Genomic DNA, 23,575 nt, shown 5'->3' on the forward strand with positions numbered 1-23,575 from the left:
TGATTCACATAGACAAAACAATGTATGAATAACACCAAGATGACGCATGATGCATGACATAGCTACCCGTGTGCGTTGGGCAAACAGAAAGTGCTCTGTGGTATTTACGAATTCCGGGTGCAATCTGATACCCATCTGCAATGGGACGTTGTTGTCACCGGAGAACCGGAGAACTGTCACGTCGCAGTCACAGGTCAGACTCGTAATAACCAGGGTGCGACGACCTCAGTCAGTGAGATTTGTGCAGGTGTTTCTCGGTGAGTGAATGGAAACATGATCGACTTGGAAATGAAAGTAAATTTCTATCCAGTTTAACGGTGATCGCTGTTGGTTGCCCTTAGACTTCGTCGTGTGCAAAATGTTAAATATATGTCCTGACTTCCTATCTTTTTTGAAAATATTACCTTTTGTTGAATATATTATTTTGATCTAGTTTCTTTATGATGACGGCTTATTTATTTTGGATCGGCGTGTTTCTTTAATGTATTAACTAACCATTGAAATAGTAATTATACTAAAGCAACAACAGTTTACTGTACGATTCCGACTACATCATGAACATGTGTTTTGAATCACTGTCAAATAGTAATGATAGCAGGTGTTCGCACAAAGGTGACAGTATCCTGCAACACTGGTCTAACCCTTTACAAACACATGCAAAGGCAAGTCAATTGTTCTGATAAAACAAGGGAACATTGTCATTCAGCCTTGGTTTTTTGGTATCCCTTGATCTTTAATCTAAACATAAAGCAGACGACCGGTTCTACTGATATACTAGTATTTTATTTCTAGTTCAGGTAGGTTAATCACTGGAAGAGAATTAGCTATTTAGCCATAAATGAGCAATATCAGATCATCAATAAACCTGGAGCTTAAGTTAAACGCATTGGCCGAATTACCTCGTTTTGACTTTGCCAATTCGAGAAGAAAGTCTGAGTTGTATACAGAGGAAATGCAGTTTGAAAAAAAATAGATCATCGGCTAAAGAGCACTATTTAAGATATCGGAAAAACGGAACATATTATGTTGAGCCCAACTACTAACTGCACATGTATCAAATTTCATGAAGGTGAATTGAATATGGGTATAAGTTGGGGATTGAGTCAGACTGAATTGGGAAATATTTCGAGGCATGCAGCCCATGATGACATTTTGCTTTCCGTCATGCATACCCAACGTTCTGTGGAATTGATGCATTAAATAGTTCGCGAACAGATATGGATATATGCTCTTCACATGAGGTACGACCAGAGACCTGTGTTAATGTTTACATATGGACGCTTGATGGTCGATGACAGGAAAACACTGGGCACATGTTCAATATGAACAGATTACGCCTGGGAACACAAGAATGGTCATGAGAACTCAGTATCTGCTGTGTCCCCATTAGCATCAAGTACTGCCTGGCACCTCCTGTTCAGGAACAGAATTGGCGGCTGTAGGCTGTTGGATTATTCCACAATAAGGATGGGCCGATAAGTTGCCGTGGTACAGGCTGAATTGGGTGGGGCGAAGTAGTAGAGGAATTGGGTGGAGTGTAGTGCAGGCTGGTTTGGATGGAGAGTAGTGGAGGCTGAATTGGGTGGAGTGTAGTGCAGGCTGAATTGGGTGGAGTGTAGTGCAGGCTGATTTGGGTGGAGTGTAGTACAGGCTGATTTGGGTGGAGTGTAGTGCAGGCTGATGTGGGTGGAGTGTAGTGGAGGCTGAATTGGATGGAGTGTAGTACAGGCTGATTTGGATGGAGCATAGTGCAGGCTGAATTTGGTGGAGTGTAGTACAGGCTGATTTGGATGGAGCATAGTGCAGCCTGAATTGGGTGGAGTGTAGTACAGGCTGATTTGGATGGAGCATAGTGCAGGCTGAATTTGGTGGAGTGTAGTGCAGGCTGAATTTGGTGGAGCGTAGAACAGGCTGAATTGGGTGGAGTGTAGTGCAGGCTGAATTGGATGGAGTGTAGTGCAGGCTGAATTGGATGGAGTGTAGTGCAGGCTGAATTTGGTGGAGTGTAGTACAGGCTGAATTGGGTGGAGTGTAGTGCAGGCTGAATTGGATGGAGCATAGTGCAGGCTGAATTTGGTGGAGTGTAGTGGAGGCTGAATTGGATGGAGCATAGTGCAGGCTGAATTGGGTGGAGCATAGTGCAGGCTGAATTTGGTGGAGTGTAGTACAGGCTGAATTGGGTGGAGTGTAGTGCAGGCTGAATTGGATGGAGCATAGTGCAGGCTGAATTTGGTGGAGTGTAGTGGAGGCTGAATTGGTAGGAGTGTAGTGCAGGCTGAATTGGGTGGAGCATAGTGCAGGCTGAATTGGGTGGAGCGTAGTGCAGGCTGAATTGGGTGGAGTGTAGTACAGGCTGAATTGGATGGAGCATAGTGCAGGCTGAATTTGGTGGAGTGTAGTGCAGGCTGAATTGGGTGGAGTGTAGTACAAGCTGAACTGAGTGGTGTGTAGTGCAGGCTGAATTGGGTGGAGCGTAGTGCAGGCTAAATTGGATGAAGCATAGTACAAGCTGAATTGAGTGGTGTATAGTGCAGGCTAAATTGGATGAAGCGTAGTGCAGGCTAAATTGGGTGGGGCATAGTGCAGGCTGATTTGGGTGGAGTGTAGTGCAGGCTGAATTGGGCGGAGCATAGTGCAGATTGAATTTGGTGGAGTGTAGTGCAGGCTGAATTGGGTGGAGCGTAGTGCAGGCTGAATTGGGTGGAGCATAGTGCAGGCTGAATTGGGTGGAGTGTAGTGCAGGCTGAATTGGGTGGAGCGTAGTGCGGGCTGAATTGGGTGGAGCATAGTGCAGGCTGAATTGGGTGGAGCGTAGTGCGGGCTGAATTGGATGGAGCATAGTGCAGGCTGAATTGGGTGGAGTGTAGTGCAGGCTGAATTGGGTGGAGCATAGTGCAGGCTGAATTGGGTGGAGCGTAGTGCGGGCTGAATTGGATGGAGCATAGTGCAGGCTGAATTGGGTGGAGTGTAGTGCAGGCTGAATTGGGTGGAGCATAGTGCAGGCTGAATTGGGTGGAGCGTAGTGCAGGCTGAATTGGTAGGAGTGTAGTGCAGGCTGAATTGGGTGGAGCATAGTGCAGGCTGAATTGGGTGGAGCGTAGTGCGGGCTGAATTGGATGGAGCATAGTGCAGGCTGAATTGGATGGAGTGTAGTGCAGGCTGAATTGGATGGAGCATAGTGCAGGCTGAATTGGATGGAGCGTAGTGCGGGCTGAATTGGATGGAGCATAGTGCAGGCTGAATTGGATGGAGCGTAGTGCGGGCTGAATTGGATGGAGCATAGTGCAGGCTGAATTGGATGGAGTGTAGTGCAGGCTGAATTGGGTGGAGTGTAGTGGAGGCTGAATTGGGTTGAGTGTAGTGGAGGCTGACTTAGGTGAAGTGTAGGGAGGCGATGACTGCTTCAAAACACCCTTTTTTTACACCACATGTTTTCAGGACATCCAGCTTGTCCCATTGAACATTTGTTTGTACAGTTTTATTCCTGGACAAAACACCACAACACTACTACCACTACCACCACCACCCACGCACCAACAATCACACTCAACCCAACCCACACTTCCCCACTTCCTATCTCCTCGCTTCCTCAGAATATTGGATCAAACTCTGACCGAATTTAGAATCAGTGCGATCAGAATACAAGTGTGTAACTACCCATGCGAACTGACAAGATCATTTTCTCCAGGAATAGTTTCATGTACCAGGATGTAACCACGCATGTATAAAGCATATCAACCTCAAAGTGTGTCTCACTCGTCGCACAGTATACGTACTTTACAGCACTCGATTTCATACTATCTGTGGATGAGCATAACATTGAGATCATGTGGAATTTTGTACCGAAGCACCTCCGCGGGCATTCCAATACACACGTGGCAAATGCTACAAAGGAGAAGATCTTTGCAAGAGTCGCCGAGGATAAGATCGTAGTCCAAGAAGTTGATGCTGGTTATAAAGTGGATGGCGGTGCCGGAGGCGTAAATGTAGGAATTGAGGCTCGTTCTGATGTAAAATACCTAACTGACAAGCTGAAACATGATGGGTATGTAGCCATCGGACCCCACGACTATCTGGCGTTCCCTACATCCAAAGAACCCTATGTGTCCGTCATTACACAGAGTGGGGGAAGGCCGTGTCACAACTACAGACCGGGAAAGGATATATCGGTTATCGTAACGGCCGATTTTACCATAAAGCAGGCGAAGTATGGCCACATTTGGATTGACGTTGATGGGAAAGAGCATTAGACAGCAAGGAATGCAACTTTAAGATACTGGCTTTGATAAGTATCCACACAGCAGTGAGGATGGATTTACCTTCTTGACACTAATTTAGGACGTTGGACGTTGTTTTGTATCGACAGAAGGCGACATCGGAACCCTACACTTGCAGCTGTTCTCACCCTGCATATTTTGCTTTGGTAAACATTAACGTGTGTTATACTGGACTTTTGAATGCACACATGATTCAGCGATTACATCATAGCTACATGCGATTTGTTTTTGTTAACTGTTGTAGAGAAAAAGAAGTGTTTTAACCAGAAAAGTTCAAAATGCAGAACAACGGACTTGGAATACCCTAGACTGACTGAATTGACTTCAATATCGAAAACACCAGCGAGACAAACTTGTGCATTGGACATCTAACACGTCAACGAGACTGAATTGTCTTGTACATTGGACATCTAACACGTCAACGAGACTGAATTGTCTTGTACATTGGACATCTAACACTTCAACGAGACTGAATTGTCTTGTGCATTGGACATCTAACACGTCAACGAGACTGAATTGTCTTGTACATTGAACATCTAACACGCCAACGAGACTGAATTGTCTTGTGCATTGGACATCTAACACGTCAACGAGACTGAATTGTCTTGTACATTGGACATCTAACACGTCAACGAGACTGAATTGTCTTGTACATTGGACATCTAACACGTCAACGAGACTGAATTGTCTTGTACATTGGACATCTAACACGTCAACGAGACTGAATTGTCTTGTACATTGGACATCTAACACGTCAACGAGACTGAATTGTCTTGTACATTGGACATCTAACACGTCAACGAGACTGAATTGTCTTGTGCATTGGACATCTAACACGTCAACGAGACTGAATTGTCTTGTACATTGGACATCTAACACGCCAACGAGACTGAATTGTCTTGTGCATTGGACATCTAACACGTCAACGAGACTGAATTGTCTTGTACATTGGACATCTAACAAGTCAACAAGACTGAATTGTCTTGTACATTGGACATCTAACACGTCAACGAGACTGAATTGTCTTGTGCATTGGACATCTAACACGCCAACGAGACTGAATTGTCTTGTGCATTGGACATCTAACACGCCAACGAGACTGAATTGTCTTGTACATTGGACATCTAACACGTCAACGAGACTGAATTGTCTTGTACATTGGACATCTAACACGTCAACGAGACTGAATTGTCTTGTACATTGGACATCTAACACGTCAACGAGACTGAATTGTCTTGTGCATTGGACATCTAACACGTCAACGATACTGAATTGTCTTGTACATTGGACATCTAACACGTCAACGAGACTGAAATGTCTTGGCTTGGAAAACAGGAACTGTGCGAAACACGTTCATCCCCTGTCCAGTGATTGAAGAGTGTTAACATCAGACAATGCAACACATTTTTAAAGTTTGCTACCCCCTCTATTAGGTGGGAGTTTGTTGTTTGGACATTGAGACAGAAATGACACTGAAGTCTCGTTTGACAATCATTGCTTCAAAGGACCAATCGAAATGGACATTGGCTTCTGTCGGTATATATGCCATTGAATAATACAAAGTGAGTATGTCCATCACCACCCTATCCCGTCATGTTAAAGCGGGCAGCGATATTGAAGGTGATATTTGTCACTGAATGTAAAGCTAAATGTCTATGTCAAAATAAACAAATAAAAGTTAACCGTGTCTTTGTGCATGGGGATGTTGACATTAAGTCATCCTCACCTAATCTCTGTGCATATGGATGTCCACAGCAACTTATCATAACCTAATGTTTGTGTAAGGTGATGTCGACAGTAACTCGTCCTCACCTAATCTCTGTGCATATGGATGTCGACAGTAACTTATCATTACCTAATTTATGTGTATGGTGATGTCGACATTAACTAAACATTACCTTATCTTTGTGTATGGTGATGTCGACAGTAACTTATCATTACCTTATCTTTGTGTATGGTGATGTCGACAGTAACTTATCATTACCTAATCTTTGTGTATGGTGATGTCGACAGTAACTTATCATTACCTAATCTTTGTGTATGGTGATGTCGACAGTAACTTATCATTACCTAATCTTTGTGTATGCTGATGTCGACAGTAACTTATCATTACCTTATCTTTGTGTATGCTGATGTCGACAGTAACTTATCATTACCTTATCTTTGTGTATGCTGATGTCGACAGTAACTTATCATTACCTTATCTTTGTGTATGGTGATGTCGACAGTAACTTATCATTACCTTATCTTTGTGTATGGTGATGTCGACAGTAACTTATCATTACCTAATCTTTGTGTATGCTGATGTCGACAGTAACTTATCATTACCTTATCTTTGTGTATGCTGATGTCGACAGTAACTTATCATTACCTTATCTTTGTGTATGGTGATGTCGACAGTAACTTATCATTACCTCATCTTTGTGTATGGTGATGTCGACAGTAACTTATCATTACCTTATCTTTGTGTATGGTGATGTCGACAGTAACTTGTCATTACCTTATCTTTGTGTATGCTGATGTCGACAGTAACTTATCATTACCTAATTTATGTGTATGGTGATGTCGACAGTAACTTATCATTACCTAATCTTTGTGTATGGTGATGACGACAGTAACTTATCATTACCTTATCTTTGTGTATGGTGATGTCGACAGTAACTTATCATTACCTTATCTTTGTGTATGGTGATGACGACAGTAACTTATCATTACCTCATCTTTGTGTATGGTGATGTCGACAGTAGCTTATCATTACCTTATCTTTGTGTATGGTGATGTCGACAGTAACTTATCATTACCTAATCTTTGTGTATGGTGATGTCGACAGTAGCTTATCATTACCTAATCTTTGTGTATGGTGATGTCGACAGTAGCTTATCATTACCTAATATTTGTGTATGGTGATGACGACAGTAACTTATCATTACCTCATCTTTGTGTATGGTGATGACGACAGTAACTTATCATTACCTTATCTTTGTGTATGGTGATGTCGACAGTAGCTTATCATTACCTTATCTTTGTGTATGGTGATGTCGACACCGTAGTCAGTGGCAGTAAATAATATGATGACAGGGATCAGTATCAAATACAAAACTACAGTTATGTTAGCAAAGGTCAGTGATTATAACATGTTCACCAGCGGCGACAGCGGTCAAGCTTCCGAGAAAGTCCTGACGGGGAATCCGGGATGATGAGTGCTCTTCACACGAACGCTGGTCTTGATGTAACGAGATGTGCGTGAGATCCGAGAGCCACGTTCTTGTCCCCTTTTATAAGTCTAACTAGCTATTTCCACACAGTGCTATCACAACATGGAATATTCCACAAGTTTCAATAACACTCTATCTCAGTCCATGGTGTAAATATAGTAACTTCCTCAAAACTGCTTACATTCAACAGTACAAAATTCTTGACAAGTAATCACTGTCCAAATACAATGCAATGAGGGTTTACTGAATCTCAATAGAAACAATGTAATTCAGGTACAATCATTGTTTAAGAATAAAATAAACTACCATATATCTTTGATACGGGGTAGAACAGGTCTTCAGTGAACGATGCTTGTCCTAAAAGGCGACTATGCTTGTCGTAAGAGGCGACTAACGGGATCGGATGGTCAGGCTCGATGACTTGGTTGATGCACGTCATCGTATCAGAACTGCGTGGATCGATGCTCATGATGTCAGTCACTGGATTGTCTGGCCCAGACTCAATTATTTACAGACCGCCGTCATATAGCTGAAATATTGCAGAGTGTGGTGTTAAACAACAAACAAACTACTACCATTTCTGTATATAGTGTCAACTTGTCACGTCAGTGTGGTTTTACGCAACATCGTGCACAATACGATAATGGACAGCCAGTATTCGCTATATTCAGAAGGTTTCTGGTCATATTCAAATATATCCCTAAACGAAAATAACGTGCGAAAAGGAAATTCAAGGTTTACGTTTATCCGCTACATTTCAAGGAGTGAAAATTCGACATATTTTCCTTTGTTAACACAAATAATGCTGATGTCACTTGCATCTTTTCTCCCGAGGAATTCTAAAGGTAAATCTTACATGAATCATTCAGCGTCACGGATAAGGAACACGGACAACAATGTAAGAAGGCCTGGCGTCTGTATGGAAAGCAGTTTCACATTTCTTACCTAGTTAATGATATCCTTCTTTCCTTTCATCACCGTGAAGATCCGGGTTAGAACTAGTATTCACAAACCCATGCTTGTCGAAAAGAAACAAGATTGGGTGGTCAGGCTCCCTGACGTGATTGATTCATGCCATCGTATCCCAATTTACGACAGGGAACGCATACAATTTGCTGAAAAGTGAGCAGGCTGGTTTTCTTAGAACTCTGTAGGAGTATGTTTGATATGAAATGATTATCTAACCTTTTTTAATAATAATCTGGAGGTATAATAATGACAGTAAAATCATAATTAAAATTATATCACTAACTAACTGTTGAAGTCCTCTTCAATGAAGAAAGCGTCGTTTTCAAAGCGCTGTTGCCGTCATGGTAGAATGGAGATAAACCTATTGTGTTTTGAAATTTGATGTAGTCCCACTGTAGAGTAGATAGCTCTTTATTATAATTTGGAACCTCGAGCTACAGCGAGAAAGCGACGAATATCGATCACATAAAGGTTTGTAGACAACGTGTTGTCATGAATAGAGTTTTTTCCAACAATTCTTATAATGTTATATTTTACTTTCATTGTCGGTTGTTTCAATGAGGAAATAGCTTAAATTGTTCCGATTCTGGTCACCATAGAACATTTTCCTAACAGTTTCATAAACATTTCATCTATATGCAAAAGATATGCCTTCGTTAAATCTTTTAATGTCATCATCGAAGCAGTCAGGGTTGCGGCCTAGAACGCCCCAAACATCCGATATCAAACTACCGTATTTCCTCTACTTGACGCTATGCCGTCTATTAATTTCGCGAGAGTCCTTGACCAGGCGTGTATTAGAAACCTGTTTGGTATTAGAGACCCAGCGTGCATTAGAGGAAATATAGATACGTTTTACAATTCAGATGGGGGTTATCGATCGGCAGCCATTTTCTATGAATCGATACGTAGGCTATACATGTATTCATACGCATGTTTTTTTGTGAAAAGGCTTAATATATTTGAAAAGGGTTTCCACAGCAAAAAGGAAACCTCTTTTTACCATATCAGAATCAAGCATTCATCAATGTCATGGAATTCTAAGTCTACAGATTTCGTTTGCTTATTAGCTTTTACAGTTTAAAGGCAGTGCTTTCATGGCGCAATTTAGGCCAGCTGTCTACACTCGCATTTATTTGGCGACTAAGATCATGTTTTACAGTATTCGTGAAGAAAATATAATGTAGGATCAACCGCATGGGGGAGAACTGAAGGGGTTCTTGTCAGCACGGGAACGTTTCAGTATACAGAAATGTACCCTAAACAAAATCAGAATACAGAACTGTACCCGGTATCCTAAACATCTTCCCGAGGCAAGGAAGTTAACTGACCGAAATCTGCACGACAGTTTACTAACCGGATTTCGATTTCATTGTGCGATTTTGATTGGACTCGTTGGACCAACCAAAATGGTTTATCAACAGATGCAAACATCATGATAACATGCAAGCTTGCGTTGCAGCCTTGTGTGTCTTTAGAAGGGTCCACTCTGTGGGAACCTCTGTCTAAACATATTAGGACCGTTAAGAATTAGTTGAATGAACTTATTGGGAAAGTTATGCAACAGTTGAAAGTTATGAAAAGTTGCAATATCTAAATGAACTTCTTGGGAACGTTATGACATAGTTCAATGAACTCAGGGGGAACGTTAAGCAATAGTTGAATAAACCTATTCTACAGGCATAGTCTCGAGGGTTTCTGTGTCCGGATGCTTAAGGAGAATGTATCTTTTACTAAAGGTATCTTTATCACTTCAAGCTTAGTGTAGCCGCTCCATTCATAAGATTCCAACATTGTCTGGTTAGCTGGTGGCATATTTACCTCCCAGATTCCAAGGAGAGTGAGTGAGTGAGTGATTATGGTTTTACGCCGCTTTTAGCAATATTCCAGCAATATCACGGCGGGGGACACCAGAAATGGGTTTCACACTTTGTACCCATGTCGGGATTCGAACCCGGGTCTTCGGCGGGACGAGCGAACGCTTTAACCGCTAGGCTACCCGGCCGCCCTAGATTCCAAGGAGATAACGACACACATATTCTCTCTTCTGCAATATTCCTGTTTATTTGATTGCAGTTCCAAGTAATGTTTGTTTGTTGTTTAACGACACACTCAGCAATATTCCAGCTGTATGTAAATAATCGAGTCTGAACCAGACAATCCAGTAATTGACATCATGCGGACTGATCCACGCATTTGGTACACGATGACATGCATCAACCAAGTCAGCGAGCCAGACGACCCGATCCCGTTAGTTACCGCTTATGCTACTATTCCACACAGACCACGAATCCCACGAATTGATAAATTTTAGGATTCGTAGTTGAATCGTTATCAGTTCGTGAAATTCTTTACTGATTCGCATATATTCGTAGTTAGTTCTTACAATTCTTGAGCTATCGGGAATTCGTGGCAAAAGTTTTGAGCTGTTTAAAGTTTTAAAATTAAAAACATATCGTAGTTAATTCGTAACAAATTCGTAATGCATTCTTAGGCATCGCAACTGAATCGTAATCGAATCCTAGGCAATCATTCGGGGATTCGTGAATTAGTGGCTTTACGACGAATCGGCTACGAATCTGTCACGAATTCCATTTATACACGCCGAAGCTATCTTGAGGGAAACCCCCAAAAATTGTCAAGAATAGTCACGAATTCATTTTTATTCGTACCTGATTCGTACATGCATTCGGCGTATTCTTAACTGATTCCTAACTTTCGTGCAGTATTCGTAATAGCAAAGTCGTCTGTTACAACAAGCATGAGTTGCTGTAGACCTATTCTACCCCTGATCTTCAGGAGTTTCAGGGGGCGGTCTGGTAGCCTAGTGGTTAAAGCGTTCGCTCGTCCCGCCGAAGACCCGGGTTCGATTCCCGACATGGGTACAATGTGTGAAGCCCATTTCTGGTGTCCCCCGCCGTGATATTGCTGGAATACTGCTGAAAGCGGCGTAAAACCATACTCACTCACTCACTCACTCACTCAGGAGTTTCAAATAATGAAGTCTACATTGCCCATTGAACATGTATGAAGTCGAGGGTGGGGTGACATATTGTTTCATTGTTCATCTTACTGGGAATTCACAACACGGGGATTCCCCATTATTACACCACGCCTGGTACCACAATGTTGTCGCCTGTCGCTAGTGAGTTCTATTTAGCATGACGTCACCCCCTGACGCTCGGCGTCCATACGTTAGGTCGATCAAACTTCACCAATCATTACTACTTCATGAATCACATCCAGTTCTTGAGGTTACACATCCTTGCTGTCTAATGATATTTCCCATCCATGTCGATCCAAATCTGGCCATACTTTGTCGGTTTGATGGTCAAATCGGCCGTTACGATAACCGATATATCCCTTCCTGGTCTGTAGTTGTGACTCACCATGTATCCACTCTCTGTAAAGACAGACACATAGGGTTTGTTTGCAGGGAACGGCAGATAGTCGCGAGATCCGATGGCAACAACCCCATCATGTAGTAGTTTCTCAATGTAGTACTTTACATCACCACGACCGCCTCCGTGGTCTAGTGGTAGAGCGTCCGCCCGGAGAGCGGAAGGTCCGGGGTCATACCAAAAGACATTAAAAGATGGTACATGTTGTTACCCTGTCTGGCGCTCGGCATTAAGGGGCTAAAACAAGGACTGGTCGGCTCGGAGTCAGTATACTGTGTCTGAGTGGGGTATTCATGTTAAACTGCGGCATGGTATCTCAGTGAGCTAGCATTATAAATCGGCATCAATCCGGACTAGTACAAGCAGCCACACAAACACATACACGTGCATGCAGGTCGCTATATAAGTGTTATAATCTTGGACGCGTCGCCGCGAATAGCTGCAAAATTGCTGATGCGGCGTTAAGCAATATTCACTCACTCACTAGAACGCGACGTTAAACCGAATTTCACCTCACCTCACCTTACATCACCCTGAACATCGATTCCTCCTTTGAAGCCTTTGACACCTACTTTCCTGTTAACGCCCACAGAACACAAATCAGCTGGAAATACCTTCTTCGTGTCAAAAGGTAGCATTTTAACTATTGAAATACCAGTTGTATCTGACTGCGATGTCTTTTCAATTACACTAGAAATGGATCGTCTTAAGTGAATAGCCCCTCAATTTTATTGCATGTCAACCATCTAGCTAACGGAATGAATGAACATCAAAACACCTGTACACTGAAGGCACACAGAAAGTCTCTCCAAAGATGGACTTGCTAAATATCAACACTTTGTCAGTTTGACTGTGTGTTTGTATCATGTGTATATCGATATTGTCATACTAAATAACGAAAATAAAAATGTGAGGTATATGGCTATGTACAAGGCTATGTAATAACACATCTATTTTGGTGAACCCTGAATTATTAACGCTTTGCTTTGGAGACGGTGCCCTCTTAATCTAGATTAAGCAAGACATCAGCCCGACTGACAATAACAACAACAACAACAATAATAATAATAATAGGTGGTGACTTCGGAACCCATTTCTATTAGAAGAGGAATATTTCAGGGCGTTTAGCCCTTTGCTTTTCTGTTTGTCATTAAATCCTTTTAGCTTTTTGCTTAGCAAAGATGAAGGCTATCCTCCTGGACCTCCTCTGCACAGATCCCCAACACACATTACTCACCTCCTTGAACTTATTGTCAGTGGAGGATCTACACTTAAAAACAGATTCTGCTTGTCGAGTAGTTTTCTAATGATATCGGCATTGTCCTTTGGACTCGACAAATGCAACATTCTTCATTTGAAACGTGGCAAGGTAGAAGAGGTAGGATCAGTCAGTTTACTTGGAGGAGGAGTTATTGGCCAAATTCAGGGTAATGACACCCCATACGAAGAATCGTGGCAGACAATAGATCTCACCACCCTCGCTCTTCCCTCAATCTCTTTACCAATTAAAGGGAGGATGTGGTTTGATTAATGTGGAGGCTCTTCATTATAGAATTGTTTTGTGCACTTTTGCACACATTTATGTGTCTGGCGATCCTCTAGTGAAGGATGTCAAGACTCATGATCAAAACAAGGCATTCCACAGTTTTCGTAAACGAGCCAAGGGTATGGGACATAATCTCAATGTCGGTGTTCATTTTGTTGATGGGTCTGTATTGCTGAACGGTACAGAAATGAGTGTCAACCAAGCGAAGTTCCATATCAAATCGGCCCAGACTCAGTTTTTCAAGGCTATCTGAAAGACCAAAGCATCGCGTTATATGCAGTGTGTTGAGAAGATCAGCAACCCTGCAGAGTCCTTCGCTTGGATGAGGTCGGGTGGCCTGAAAAGTGAAACAGAAGGCTTTCTGTTTGCCAGGACCAGTCACTTCCCACTCGAAACCGTCAATGTGAGATTCAAAATGTAAATATGAAATGTAAATTATGTAATAAATTTAATGAGACTGTCCAACACATTGTCAGTGGATGTCTAGCTATGGCACAAGCACAGTGTCGTAAGCGACATGATGGAGTGGCTCGATCTTTTTATTACCGTATTCGCCATGCTTGGGGTTTTCACACATAGGTCCACCCATGGTACGACCCGGAATATGTAGCGGGCGTCATGGAAAATGATAAATTCAAACTTCTTTTGAATAGGCCCGTTTTACAGCATCAGACGTATCCAGGCCAACAAACCTGATCTTGTCCTTTTTGATAAATCCAATGAAATAATTCATATTATTGAATTTTCCGTCCCCTTTGACAGCAAAGTGATTGACAAGATTCAGGAAAAACATGGCAAATATGCGGACCTCGCTTTCGAAATGTCACGCTTGCATCCCAAAGACCAAGTTGTCCGACTCCCCATTGTTCTCGATGTCTTCACATTCTCCGAAAAGTTCTGGATTGGTTTGACTAGGCAGCGCTGCCTGGGAGAAGTCCCATTCGCTGTCTAGACTGCGTGTAGAGGGGGCAAGGGCCCTGAGCTGATGATCACCAGCCTGACTGTGCCAGGATCACCCAAACCCTCTTTGATGATTTTTTCAATAATAATAATAATAATAATAATAATAATAATAATAATAATAATAATAATAATAATAATAGGCTTATTTATATTGTGCTATATCCACACCACAGGGGCATACTCAAAGTGCCACACCATTATTACACCATTGTTCACTCAACCATTAATCTCAGCTCCCTCGGGAGTATGCAGCCCAAGCTGCCTGTGAGGCACTAGAAGTTTAACAATAACATTGCTATCTCATCCTACCGGGTACCCATTCACTGCTAGGCGAACAGAGGCACATTTCGAACAAAGTCACTTGCCCAAGGAGACACCACATGTGTTTCATATGCTTCAGTGTGGGGCAGGATCAAAGCCCAAATTACTCTTAGGAGCTAAGCTGCCTAACACGATCGTCCATCCAAGGTGAGTGAGTGAGTGAGTTGGGTTTAACGCCGCTTTTAACAGTATTCCAGTCATATCACGGCGTGTCAGCTTAATGTGGGAGGAAAGCCCGAAGTGATGCAGGTCTCAGACGTTTACCACTTCGGTGAAACCCACGAGCACGGGTATGGTGCTGACAAACCTAGAAACATAATCGGGGCGAATCAGGATTCGAACCCACAATAATAGGTTTCTGGCGTGCCCAAGGGACGCAACTCTGCAAGGCGAATCGCGGCGCCTTAGACGACTGGGCCACCCGTGCCCCGCGTCCATCCAAGGACTCTTGGCGACCAACGTTGCTTAACTTCGCCTGATATACTTGCGTGTAGACAGTCAAAAAAGAGACACAGGTAGTTTTCATCAACCGCTGATAACAACACTCTTTGACCAGATAACAACATGATAACAGCTTGATAACTACATGTTTAAATGATCACAAGGACATACACAGAATGAGCTGTACTAGGTAAGTGTAAATTTATGTTCATGTCGTGTGGTGTGGGGATGAGTCCCTTTAGATGAAAACAGGAAATCCTATCGGATTTGTACTCAACTCTATTATCTGCCCTCCGTTAGTGTGTGTACAACTATCATAATTTGTCCTCCATAGAAGCTGAAGCATCACTTGATCTCTGACCTATTTAATACTAGCCGATTTGGTTGGCTATCAGATAATAGTTTAAATGACATACGGATTCAGTTAACGTTCTTAGAGAACATTACCCTGCTTCAGGTATGGTAAAAGTCAAATTATTCCCAGTAATGTGAAGTGACGTCAGAACCGACACAGGAATACAGAGCTAGACATAGTGAAGGTGTTTATTGTGTAGTGTCAAGCTTGCGTTGCAGCCTTGTGTGTCTATAGAAGGACCCACTCGGTGGGAACCTCTGTCTAGACATATTGGGGACGTTAGGAAATAGTTGAATGAACATATTGGTAACGTTCAGAAATAATTGAACAAACTTATTGGGACCTTTTAGTCATGGGAATGTTAAGCGATAGTTGAATGACCTTACTGGGAACGTTAAGCGATAGTTGAATGACCTTAATGGGCAAGTTAAGCGATAGTTGAATGACCTTAATGGGAACGTTAAGCGATAGTTGAATGACCTTAATGAGAACATTAAACGATAGTTAAATGACCTTAATGAGAACATTAAGCGATAGTTAAATGACCTTAATGAGAACATTAAGCGATAGTTTAATGAACATATAGGGAACGTTAAGAAATACTTGAAAGAACTCATAGGGAACGTTAAGCAATAGATTGTTGAACTTATTGGGAACGTTAAGCGATAGTTGAACGACCTTATTGATAAGGTTATGCGATAGATGATGGAACCTATTGAAAACGTTAAGCGATTATAGTTGAAGAGAATTATTGATGTATAGAGCTTACTAAAACATAAAACGTATTTAAAAACAACTTTTACTTCAAGGCGAAACAAAGAAAGCGAAATGCCAACATTAGGACTTACTCTCTCGTTGATGTTGTTGGCCATTCCAAGTTCATACGGTGAAGGTCGAGTGTGCATGAAAACAGGTGCTTGCACATGCGCGACGTTAGATGGGACAATAGACCTCAGCTCTCTAGACAGTCAAGGCGATAAACCTAGGTAAGACTGGAACTTTGTTTTTATGTAAAAGAAATCCGAAATCTGAGTGGTTTAAAAATATGTTTGAAAATATTTGAAACCGGATTTTGTTTCTACGCTATATACAAGTGCAGATACAGCTTTTTTTGGAAAGCGGGTGGAGGGTTTAAAAAATCTCAGCATAATTAGTGATCACCCCCACCCCAAGAAATTCCAGTCATGTTTGGCAAGAGTAGAAACTGGACTTCTGTAGTCTAACTTCCCCTGCCTTGAGAAGATGGTATTTTATATGAGTAATATTTGCTTAATTGATAGTCCCTGCATTCTGTGATATTATGACACGTCATGTATTGCTTGATGAGGTCATTGCGTTCCATAGTAGCACCATGTGTGTCTTGGGGGGCAGGTGGGGCAGTCGTCAAAGGCGCCGCAATTCACTGTGCAGAGTTGCGTCATTTAGGCGTGCCGGAAACCTAATGAAAAAGTATGATCGCATGTACACATGCAAGTTCGCCCTGGTTGTGTTTCTGGGTTTGGCGGCAACCGTGCATGTGGGGTGAGTAAAACCTTTAACGGTTAAAATACATTGTTAGTGAGCGCGTGATGTCACGTATTAATGATGTTTGGATGTTGATGATGCTGGCGATGTCAACGTTTACTTCAGGTTCTTCAACATTTCGGCGACTGACGACACCTTCTACTACACCTGGAATCCATGTTCGGACTTCAATCTGCTCAACACCAGTTTCGTCTGTTCAAGTGTGGCGGTGGGAAAAAAATGAAAAAGGGGGGCGGTGGGAAGGAAAACAACTAAATAAGTGGGGCGGGGCAAAAAACAACTAAATAAGTTGGGCGGTGGAAAAAAAACCAACAAGATAATTGGTGCGGTGGGAAAAACACACAAAATAAGTGGGGCGGTGGGAAAAACACACATAATACGGGGGGCTGTGGGAAAAACACACATAATACGTGGGGCGGTGGGAAAAAACAAACAAGATAAGTGGGGCGGTGGGAAAAACACACAAAAGAAGTGGGGCGGTGGGAAAAACACAAAATAAGTGGGGCGGCGGGAAAAACACACATAATAATTGGGGCGGTGGGAAAAACACACAAAATAATTGGGGCGGTTGGAAAAAACAACAAGATAAGTTGGGCGGTGGGAAAAAAACACACAAAATAAGTGGGGCGGTGAGAAAAACACATAAAATAAGTGGGGCGGGGAAAAACAACAACCAGATAAGTGGGGCAGTGGGAAAAAACAACAAAATAAGTAGGGTGGTGGGGAAAAACCACAAGATAAGTGGGGCGGTGAGAAAAAACACACAAAATAAGTGGGGCGGTGGGAAAAACACACAAAATAAGTTGGGCGGTGGGGAAAAACAACAAAATAAGTGGGGCGGTGGGAACAAAAAAAACAAAATAAGAGAGGCGGGGAAAAAACCCACAAAATAAGTGGGGCGGTGGGAAAAAAGCAACAAAATAAGTAGGACGGTGGTGAAAAAATAAGTGGGGCGGGTGAAAAAACAACAAAATAAGTGGGGCGGTGGGGCATCTGTAGAAACTGATAGATGTTAAAAACATGCAAATACTGTTTTTCTAAACCGGGGACAGGAATAGCCTACAGTAGTCGCAGCGCGGAGTTACGTCCCTAAGCGTGTCAGGATCTGGGTTCACTCTGAATATGATCATTTATTGGTGAGCACCATACATGTCTTCGTGGGTTTCACGAAAGTAGTGAAAACCTGTTTCACTTCGGGCTACCCGCTCCATGCTGAAATGCAGTGATGTAACTGAAATAGTGTTTAAAGCGGCGTTATACCCATTCAATCACTCATTCCTTACAAACCGTGTATTCAAGAAACGCCTATGCCTATCACATTGGTACAATGTGTACAATGTGTAACCTTAGCTTATTTTGCGTCCTCGTTCCTGACGTCATGTAACGCTGCTCATGCAATCAGCTGCTTGTTTACCTGATCTCAGCTTATTGACAAGGCGCCATGACATAGCTGGTCAATGGCTGAAAGCGGCGTTAACCCTCTGCATGCCGAGTTAATTTCCTGACACTTCTTAAAAGCGTTTAAAAGTAAACGTTATGCGAGAATTCCTCTCGCGCGGCACCGAGTCTGCGTTTAACCATAAGGGGCGGTCGGGTAGCCTAGTGGTTAAAGCGTTCGCTCGTCACGCCGAAGACCCGGGTTCGATTCCCGACATGGGTACAATGTGTGAAGCCCATTTGTGGTGTCCCCCGCCGTGATATTGCTGGAATATTGCTAAAAGCGGCGTAAAACCATACTCACACACTCACTCTAACTATAAAATTACCCAGAGATGTCACACATTAAATTTTATTTCTGAGGGAGCAAAATAAGTTGAAAGTACCAGGCTCGTTTGAAAAACAGACATGCGTAAAAAGACACTACTCTAATACCAATAAAAGTACCGTGCTAGAACGTTTTAATTTGACAGTTTTACGTAACTGTGAGCGAAACAATGATATATCAAATGGATTTGAATGCGTAAGCCTTGCGTTGTACATGCGACATAAAAAAAATAACTTTTGAAGACGAAACCCGGTTTTGCGCGATGAGACGAAAGACGACAGAGAGATATGCACAGACACACTGACAATGGGGCCTAACTCCGCTATGGGTGAGCGAGTTTGATTTTACGCCGCTTTTAGCAATATTCCAGCAATTTCACGGCGGAGGACACCAGAAATGGGCATCGAACCCGGGTCTTCGGTGTGACGAGCGAACGCTTTAACCACTAGGCTACCCGACCGCCCCAACTCTGCTATGTTTATAGAACTAAAGTAAACTACGGTTATAACGAACTCTCTTATAACGAACTCACGGATATAACGAACTTACTTTTTTGGTCCCGACTATTTGCTGTAGTTATGCTGTATATATGCTTATAACGAACTACGGTTATAACGAACGAAAATTAGTAGTCCCTTTGAGTTCGTTATAACCGTACTTTACTGTAATTCACTGTAACTCAGAACACTAGGTGAGAATGCGGATCAAGATATTGATTTGACGTGATTTGATTTGTTCACGTTTTACAAACAAAAAAACATTAAAGGTATTTAAGGTCTGTATATTACAGAGCGTGCTATTGTGTTTCAGATTTGTCAGGGGTACTACGCTGATCCAAAAGGTCCGCGTTACTTCAGTCTGGGGTCACAAGCCGAGGTTCAGTTTGAGTACGACGACACAGATACCCTCACCATGCAGTATGTCCACGCTTACTTAAACGCAACCAGGTTTGTTTCCTTACCGAAGTGGGTGAGTATGGTTTTACGCCGGTTTTAGCAATATTTCTGCAATATCGCGACGGGGGACACCAGAAATGGGCTTCACAAATTATACTCATGTGGGAAATCGAACCCGGGCCTTCGGCGTGAAGAGCGAACGCTGTAACCACTAGGTTACCCCAGCGTCCCTTTTCCTTACTTGCACGCAACCAGGTCAGTTTCCTTACTTGCACGCAACCAGGTCTGTTTCCTTACTTGCACGCAACCAGGTCAGTTTCCTTAATTGCACGCAACCAGGTCTGTTTCCTTAATTGCACGCAACCAGGCCTGTTTCCTTACTTGCACGCAACCAGGTCTGTTTCCTTAATTGCACGCAACCAGGCCTGTTTCCTTACTTGCACGCAACCAGGTCTGTTTCCTTAATTGCACGCAACCAGGCCTGTTTCCTTACTTGCACGCAACCAGGTCTGTTTCCTTACTTGCACGCAACCAGGTCTGTTTCCTTACTTGCACGCAACTAGGTATGTTTCCTTACTTGCACGCAACCAGGTCTGTTTCCTTACTTGAACGCAACCAGGTATGTTTTCCTTACTTGCACGCAACCAGGTCTGCTTCCTTACTTCAACATATTTGTTTTAGCAAATCTCAGTTCTATATTCCGGGTGCCCAATCCCACCAAAAACACAGCCCAACCGATGCGTAATACAGTGAAAACAAGTTAGTTGAAACCCCGCCAATCCGGACACCCCCGTCTTCCGGGCATTAACAGCTGGTAACGTGTGCACTTTAATAAAGGGGCATAGCTCCGACCCGTGATTCGTTAAGTTGTTTATCTTGACGACTTCACCTGAACGCAATGGTCCGGTTAAACGAGGCTTCAGTTTACCGGACGTCAAATTGAAAGTCAGTGGGGTGGTCTAGTAGTTAAAGCGTTGTGCCGACCCCTGGGTTCGATTCCCAAAATGAAAAGTATGAAGCCGGTTATGGGTGCGTCCTGCAGGAATGTCGCCGGAGTGTATCTATGGCCATGGCGGTATTACATCACGTGTGCCTCCTCCTTCTCCCCAGGCTGACGGTGATCCGGCTCGTGTGTGACCAGACTGTGGAGGGAGACCTGATTGTGCACGGACAACAACCGCCATCACTGCTGGTTTACGTGAGTGTGCATTATAAGCTGGGCCCTGTCTCTAATATTACAATAAAGCGCCAAGTTGACGACGCGCAGAGGGAGGCGGGAACCAGCTTAGTATGTATGATATCTGCAGTGTATAAATCCGCAGTAGAATGGGTCTTCAGCAACCCATTCTTGCCGTAAAAGGCGACTAAGCTAGTCGTTAGAGGCGGCTAACGGGATCGGGTGGTCAGGCTGCTGACTTGGTTGATGCATGTCCTAATTGCGTGGATGTCAATGATGTCAGTCACGGGATTCTCTAGTAGAGACTTGATTATTTACAGACCGCCGTCATGTAGCTGGAATATTGTTGAGTGTGGCGTTAAACAACAAACAAACAAACAAACAATTGTATTATGTCAAGATGAAATATTTAACGTTTTGAACATTCTGTACTGACCATGACGTTTCTTGTTATTCGTACAGGACTTCGAACTGAGGAGCAAGTACGCCTGCGTTGTTCCTTTCCCAACAACATCCCCACCGCTTACCGTCACCAAGGAGACACGGGGTCCTCCCACAACAACACCATCCCCGCAAGTCAGAGACCTCAACACCATTGTCGTTCTTCTGGCCTGCATATTGTAAGAGTTATGTCTGTCTATTGAATCACTGGATCACGATTTACACGAAGAGTTGTCGTAATGTCACACATGGTGACCGCCTCTGTGGTCTAGTCTTAGAGCGTTTGCCAGGAGAGTGGAATTTCGGGTTTCGATCCCCGGCCGCGTCACACCTAAAGACGTTAAAAGATGGTACTTGTTGTTTCCCTGTCTGGCGCTCGGCATTAAAGGATAAAACAAGGCTTGGTCGGCTTGGTATCTATCTCTGAGTGGGGTATTCATGTTAAACTGCGACATGGTATCTCAGTGGGCAAGCACTATAAAACCGGCAATAGTTCGGAATAGTATCAGCAGCCACACACACACATTCACACACACACGTGCATGCACGTCGCTTTTCAAGTGCAATTATCTCGAACGCGACGTTAAACACCTGTTCACCTCACCTATACAATAAAGAATGGAGACATTGTTCCAACAGGCTGAATGCGGCCAAATTGTCGTGGTCATAACAGTGAAATCGCCATGTCAGAACGGCCATGTAGCCATAGTTAAACCAGCCAAATTGTCGCGGCCAAAGAAGAAATAAGTAAGGTACAATTGCTGCGACATGTTTTGTATTATTTGTTTGATTGTTTGTTTATTTGTTGTTTGGTTAACGCTGCACTCAGCAAAATTCCAGTCTTTTGACGGCGGTCTGTAAATAATCGAGTCTGGACCAGACAATCCAGTGATTGACATGAGCATCGATCTACACAATTGGGATACGATGACATGCATCAACCAAGTCAGCGGGGTTCACCACCCGATACCGTTAGTCGCCTTTTACGACAAGCATGGGTTGCTGAAGACCTATTCCACACCGGATCTTCACGGGTCACACATTGTAGCCATTTGGCGAATCGTGCTTCGGCGTGACGAGAGAACGCTTTGACCACTGGGGTCCCCATGGAGATCATGCATGTGCAGTGGGTGAGCGACTGGTTGCAATAACTATCTATAACTACAAGGACGGGAGACATGACATTTCTGCATATTTGATAAGTTTTTTGATTGAAAGGGGTCTTCTGTTTCCTGTAGTGAGTGAGTGAGTGGGTTTAACGCTGCTTTGAACAGTACTCCAGTCATATCACGGCGTGTCAGCTTGATGTGGGAGGAAAGCCCGAACGGATACAGATCTCAGACGTTTACCAATTCGGTGAAATCCACGAGCACGGATAGAAATCTGGAAACATAATCTGAGCAAACCAGTTTCCTGTAAAGTGCGGAAATAAAATATCTAAAACCTTCGCCTGTGTTTCAGCCTGGGGGTTTGTCTGGTGGCGTTTCTCCTGGTGACGCTCATATGTGTTCTCCTGTGCAAGCTCCCCAACACAACAGGCGTCCATCATGACCCTCCTGCCAGCGACCGTCACCAAGTGAGGTACAGTCAACTACGGTTATAACGAACACGCTTATAACGAACTGACAGATATAAGGAACTTACTTTTTGGTCCCGACTATTTGTTGTAGTTATGCTGTATATATGCTTATAACGAACTACGGTTATAACGAACTAAAATTAGTAGTCCCTTTGAGTTCGTTATAACCGTACTTTACTGTATTGATACAGAAGCTCATTTGTTTGTTGTTTTAACATGTGACCGGGTATGGAACATCGAATAATTTGCTTTTTGAAGTTACGTAGTGAATGCTTTGTTTGATACCACCCAGAAGAGTCCAAGTCTGATGTTAAGTAATGTATACTGTATATGTTTGTGTTTATGTCAAAAGTCAAGTTTATATTAGTGTAAACACCAACATAATACATGGAAACACTCAAAACAAAAATTGTTCAGGAAGCAGCGCACCCACAAGCAAGTTTTTATGACAATCTAAGCTTGTTAAGTTTCTTTTGTTATTTATGTATCCAATATATTTCACGAATTAACCAAGGAGTTAAGTACAATATCAAGCTATTAGTATTGAGATGATGAAATTATTTTTTATCTATCTAGATCCATAATTATTTTCAAAATTTAAAAGTGACTCTAATTTTCGTTCGCAAAGAGAGATAATTTCGGAATTGTCAAGTTATGTTGTCTCATGGAACACGCCACAAGTTAACGTGAACATACATATAATGT

General features: G+C 42.9%; 1 protein-coding gene across 1 annotated transcript; it reads left to right on the forward strand.

The window, feature by feature from the left end:
- The first annotated feature begins 15,304 nt into the window (after nt 1-15,304).
- Nucleotides 15,305-23,002, forward strand: LOC139464528 (uncharacterized). The gene is made up of 7 exons (XM_071246053.1): nt 15,305-15,323; nt 16,298-16,474; nt 17,118-17,220; nt 19,588-19,724; nt 20,784-20,871; nt 21,313-21,470; nt 22,753-23,002. The coding sequence occupies exons 1-7, from the start codon at nt 15,310-15,312 to the stop codon at nt 22,892-22,894; spliced, it is 819 nt and encodes a 272-aa protein (XP_071102154.1). The 5' UTR covers nt 15,305-15,309; the 3' UTR covers nt 22,895-23,002.
- Nucleotides 23,003-23,575: the final 573 nt, after the last annotated feature.

This window comes from Haliotis cracherodii, unplaced genomic scaffold (genome assembly GCF_022045235.1).
Source record: "Haliotis cracherodii isolate W230 unplaced genomic scaffold, xgHalCrac1.p SCAF_17, whole genome shotgun sequence".
In the NCBI taxonomy this organism is placed as follows: Eukaryota; Metazoa; Mollusca; class Gastropoda; order Lepetellida; family Haliotidae; genus Haliotis; species Haliotis cracherodii.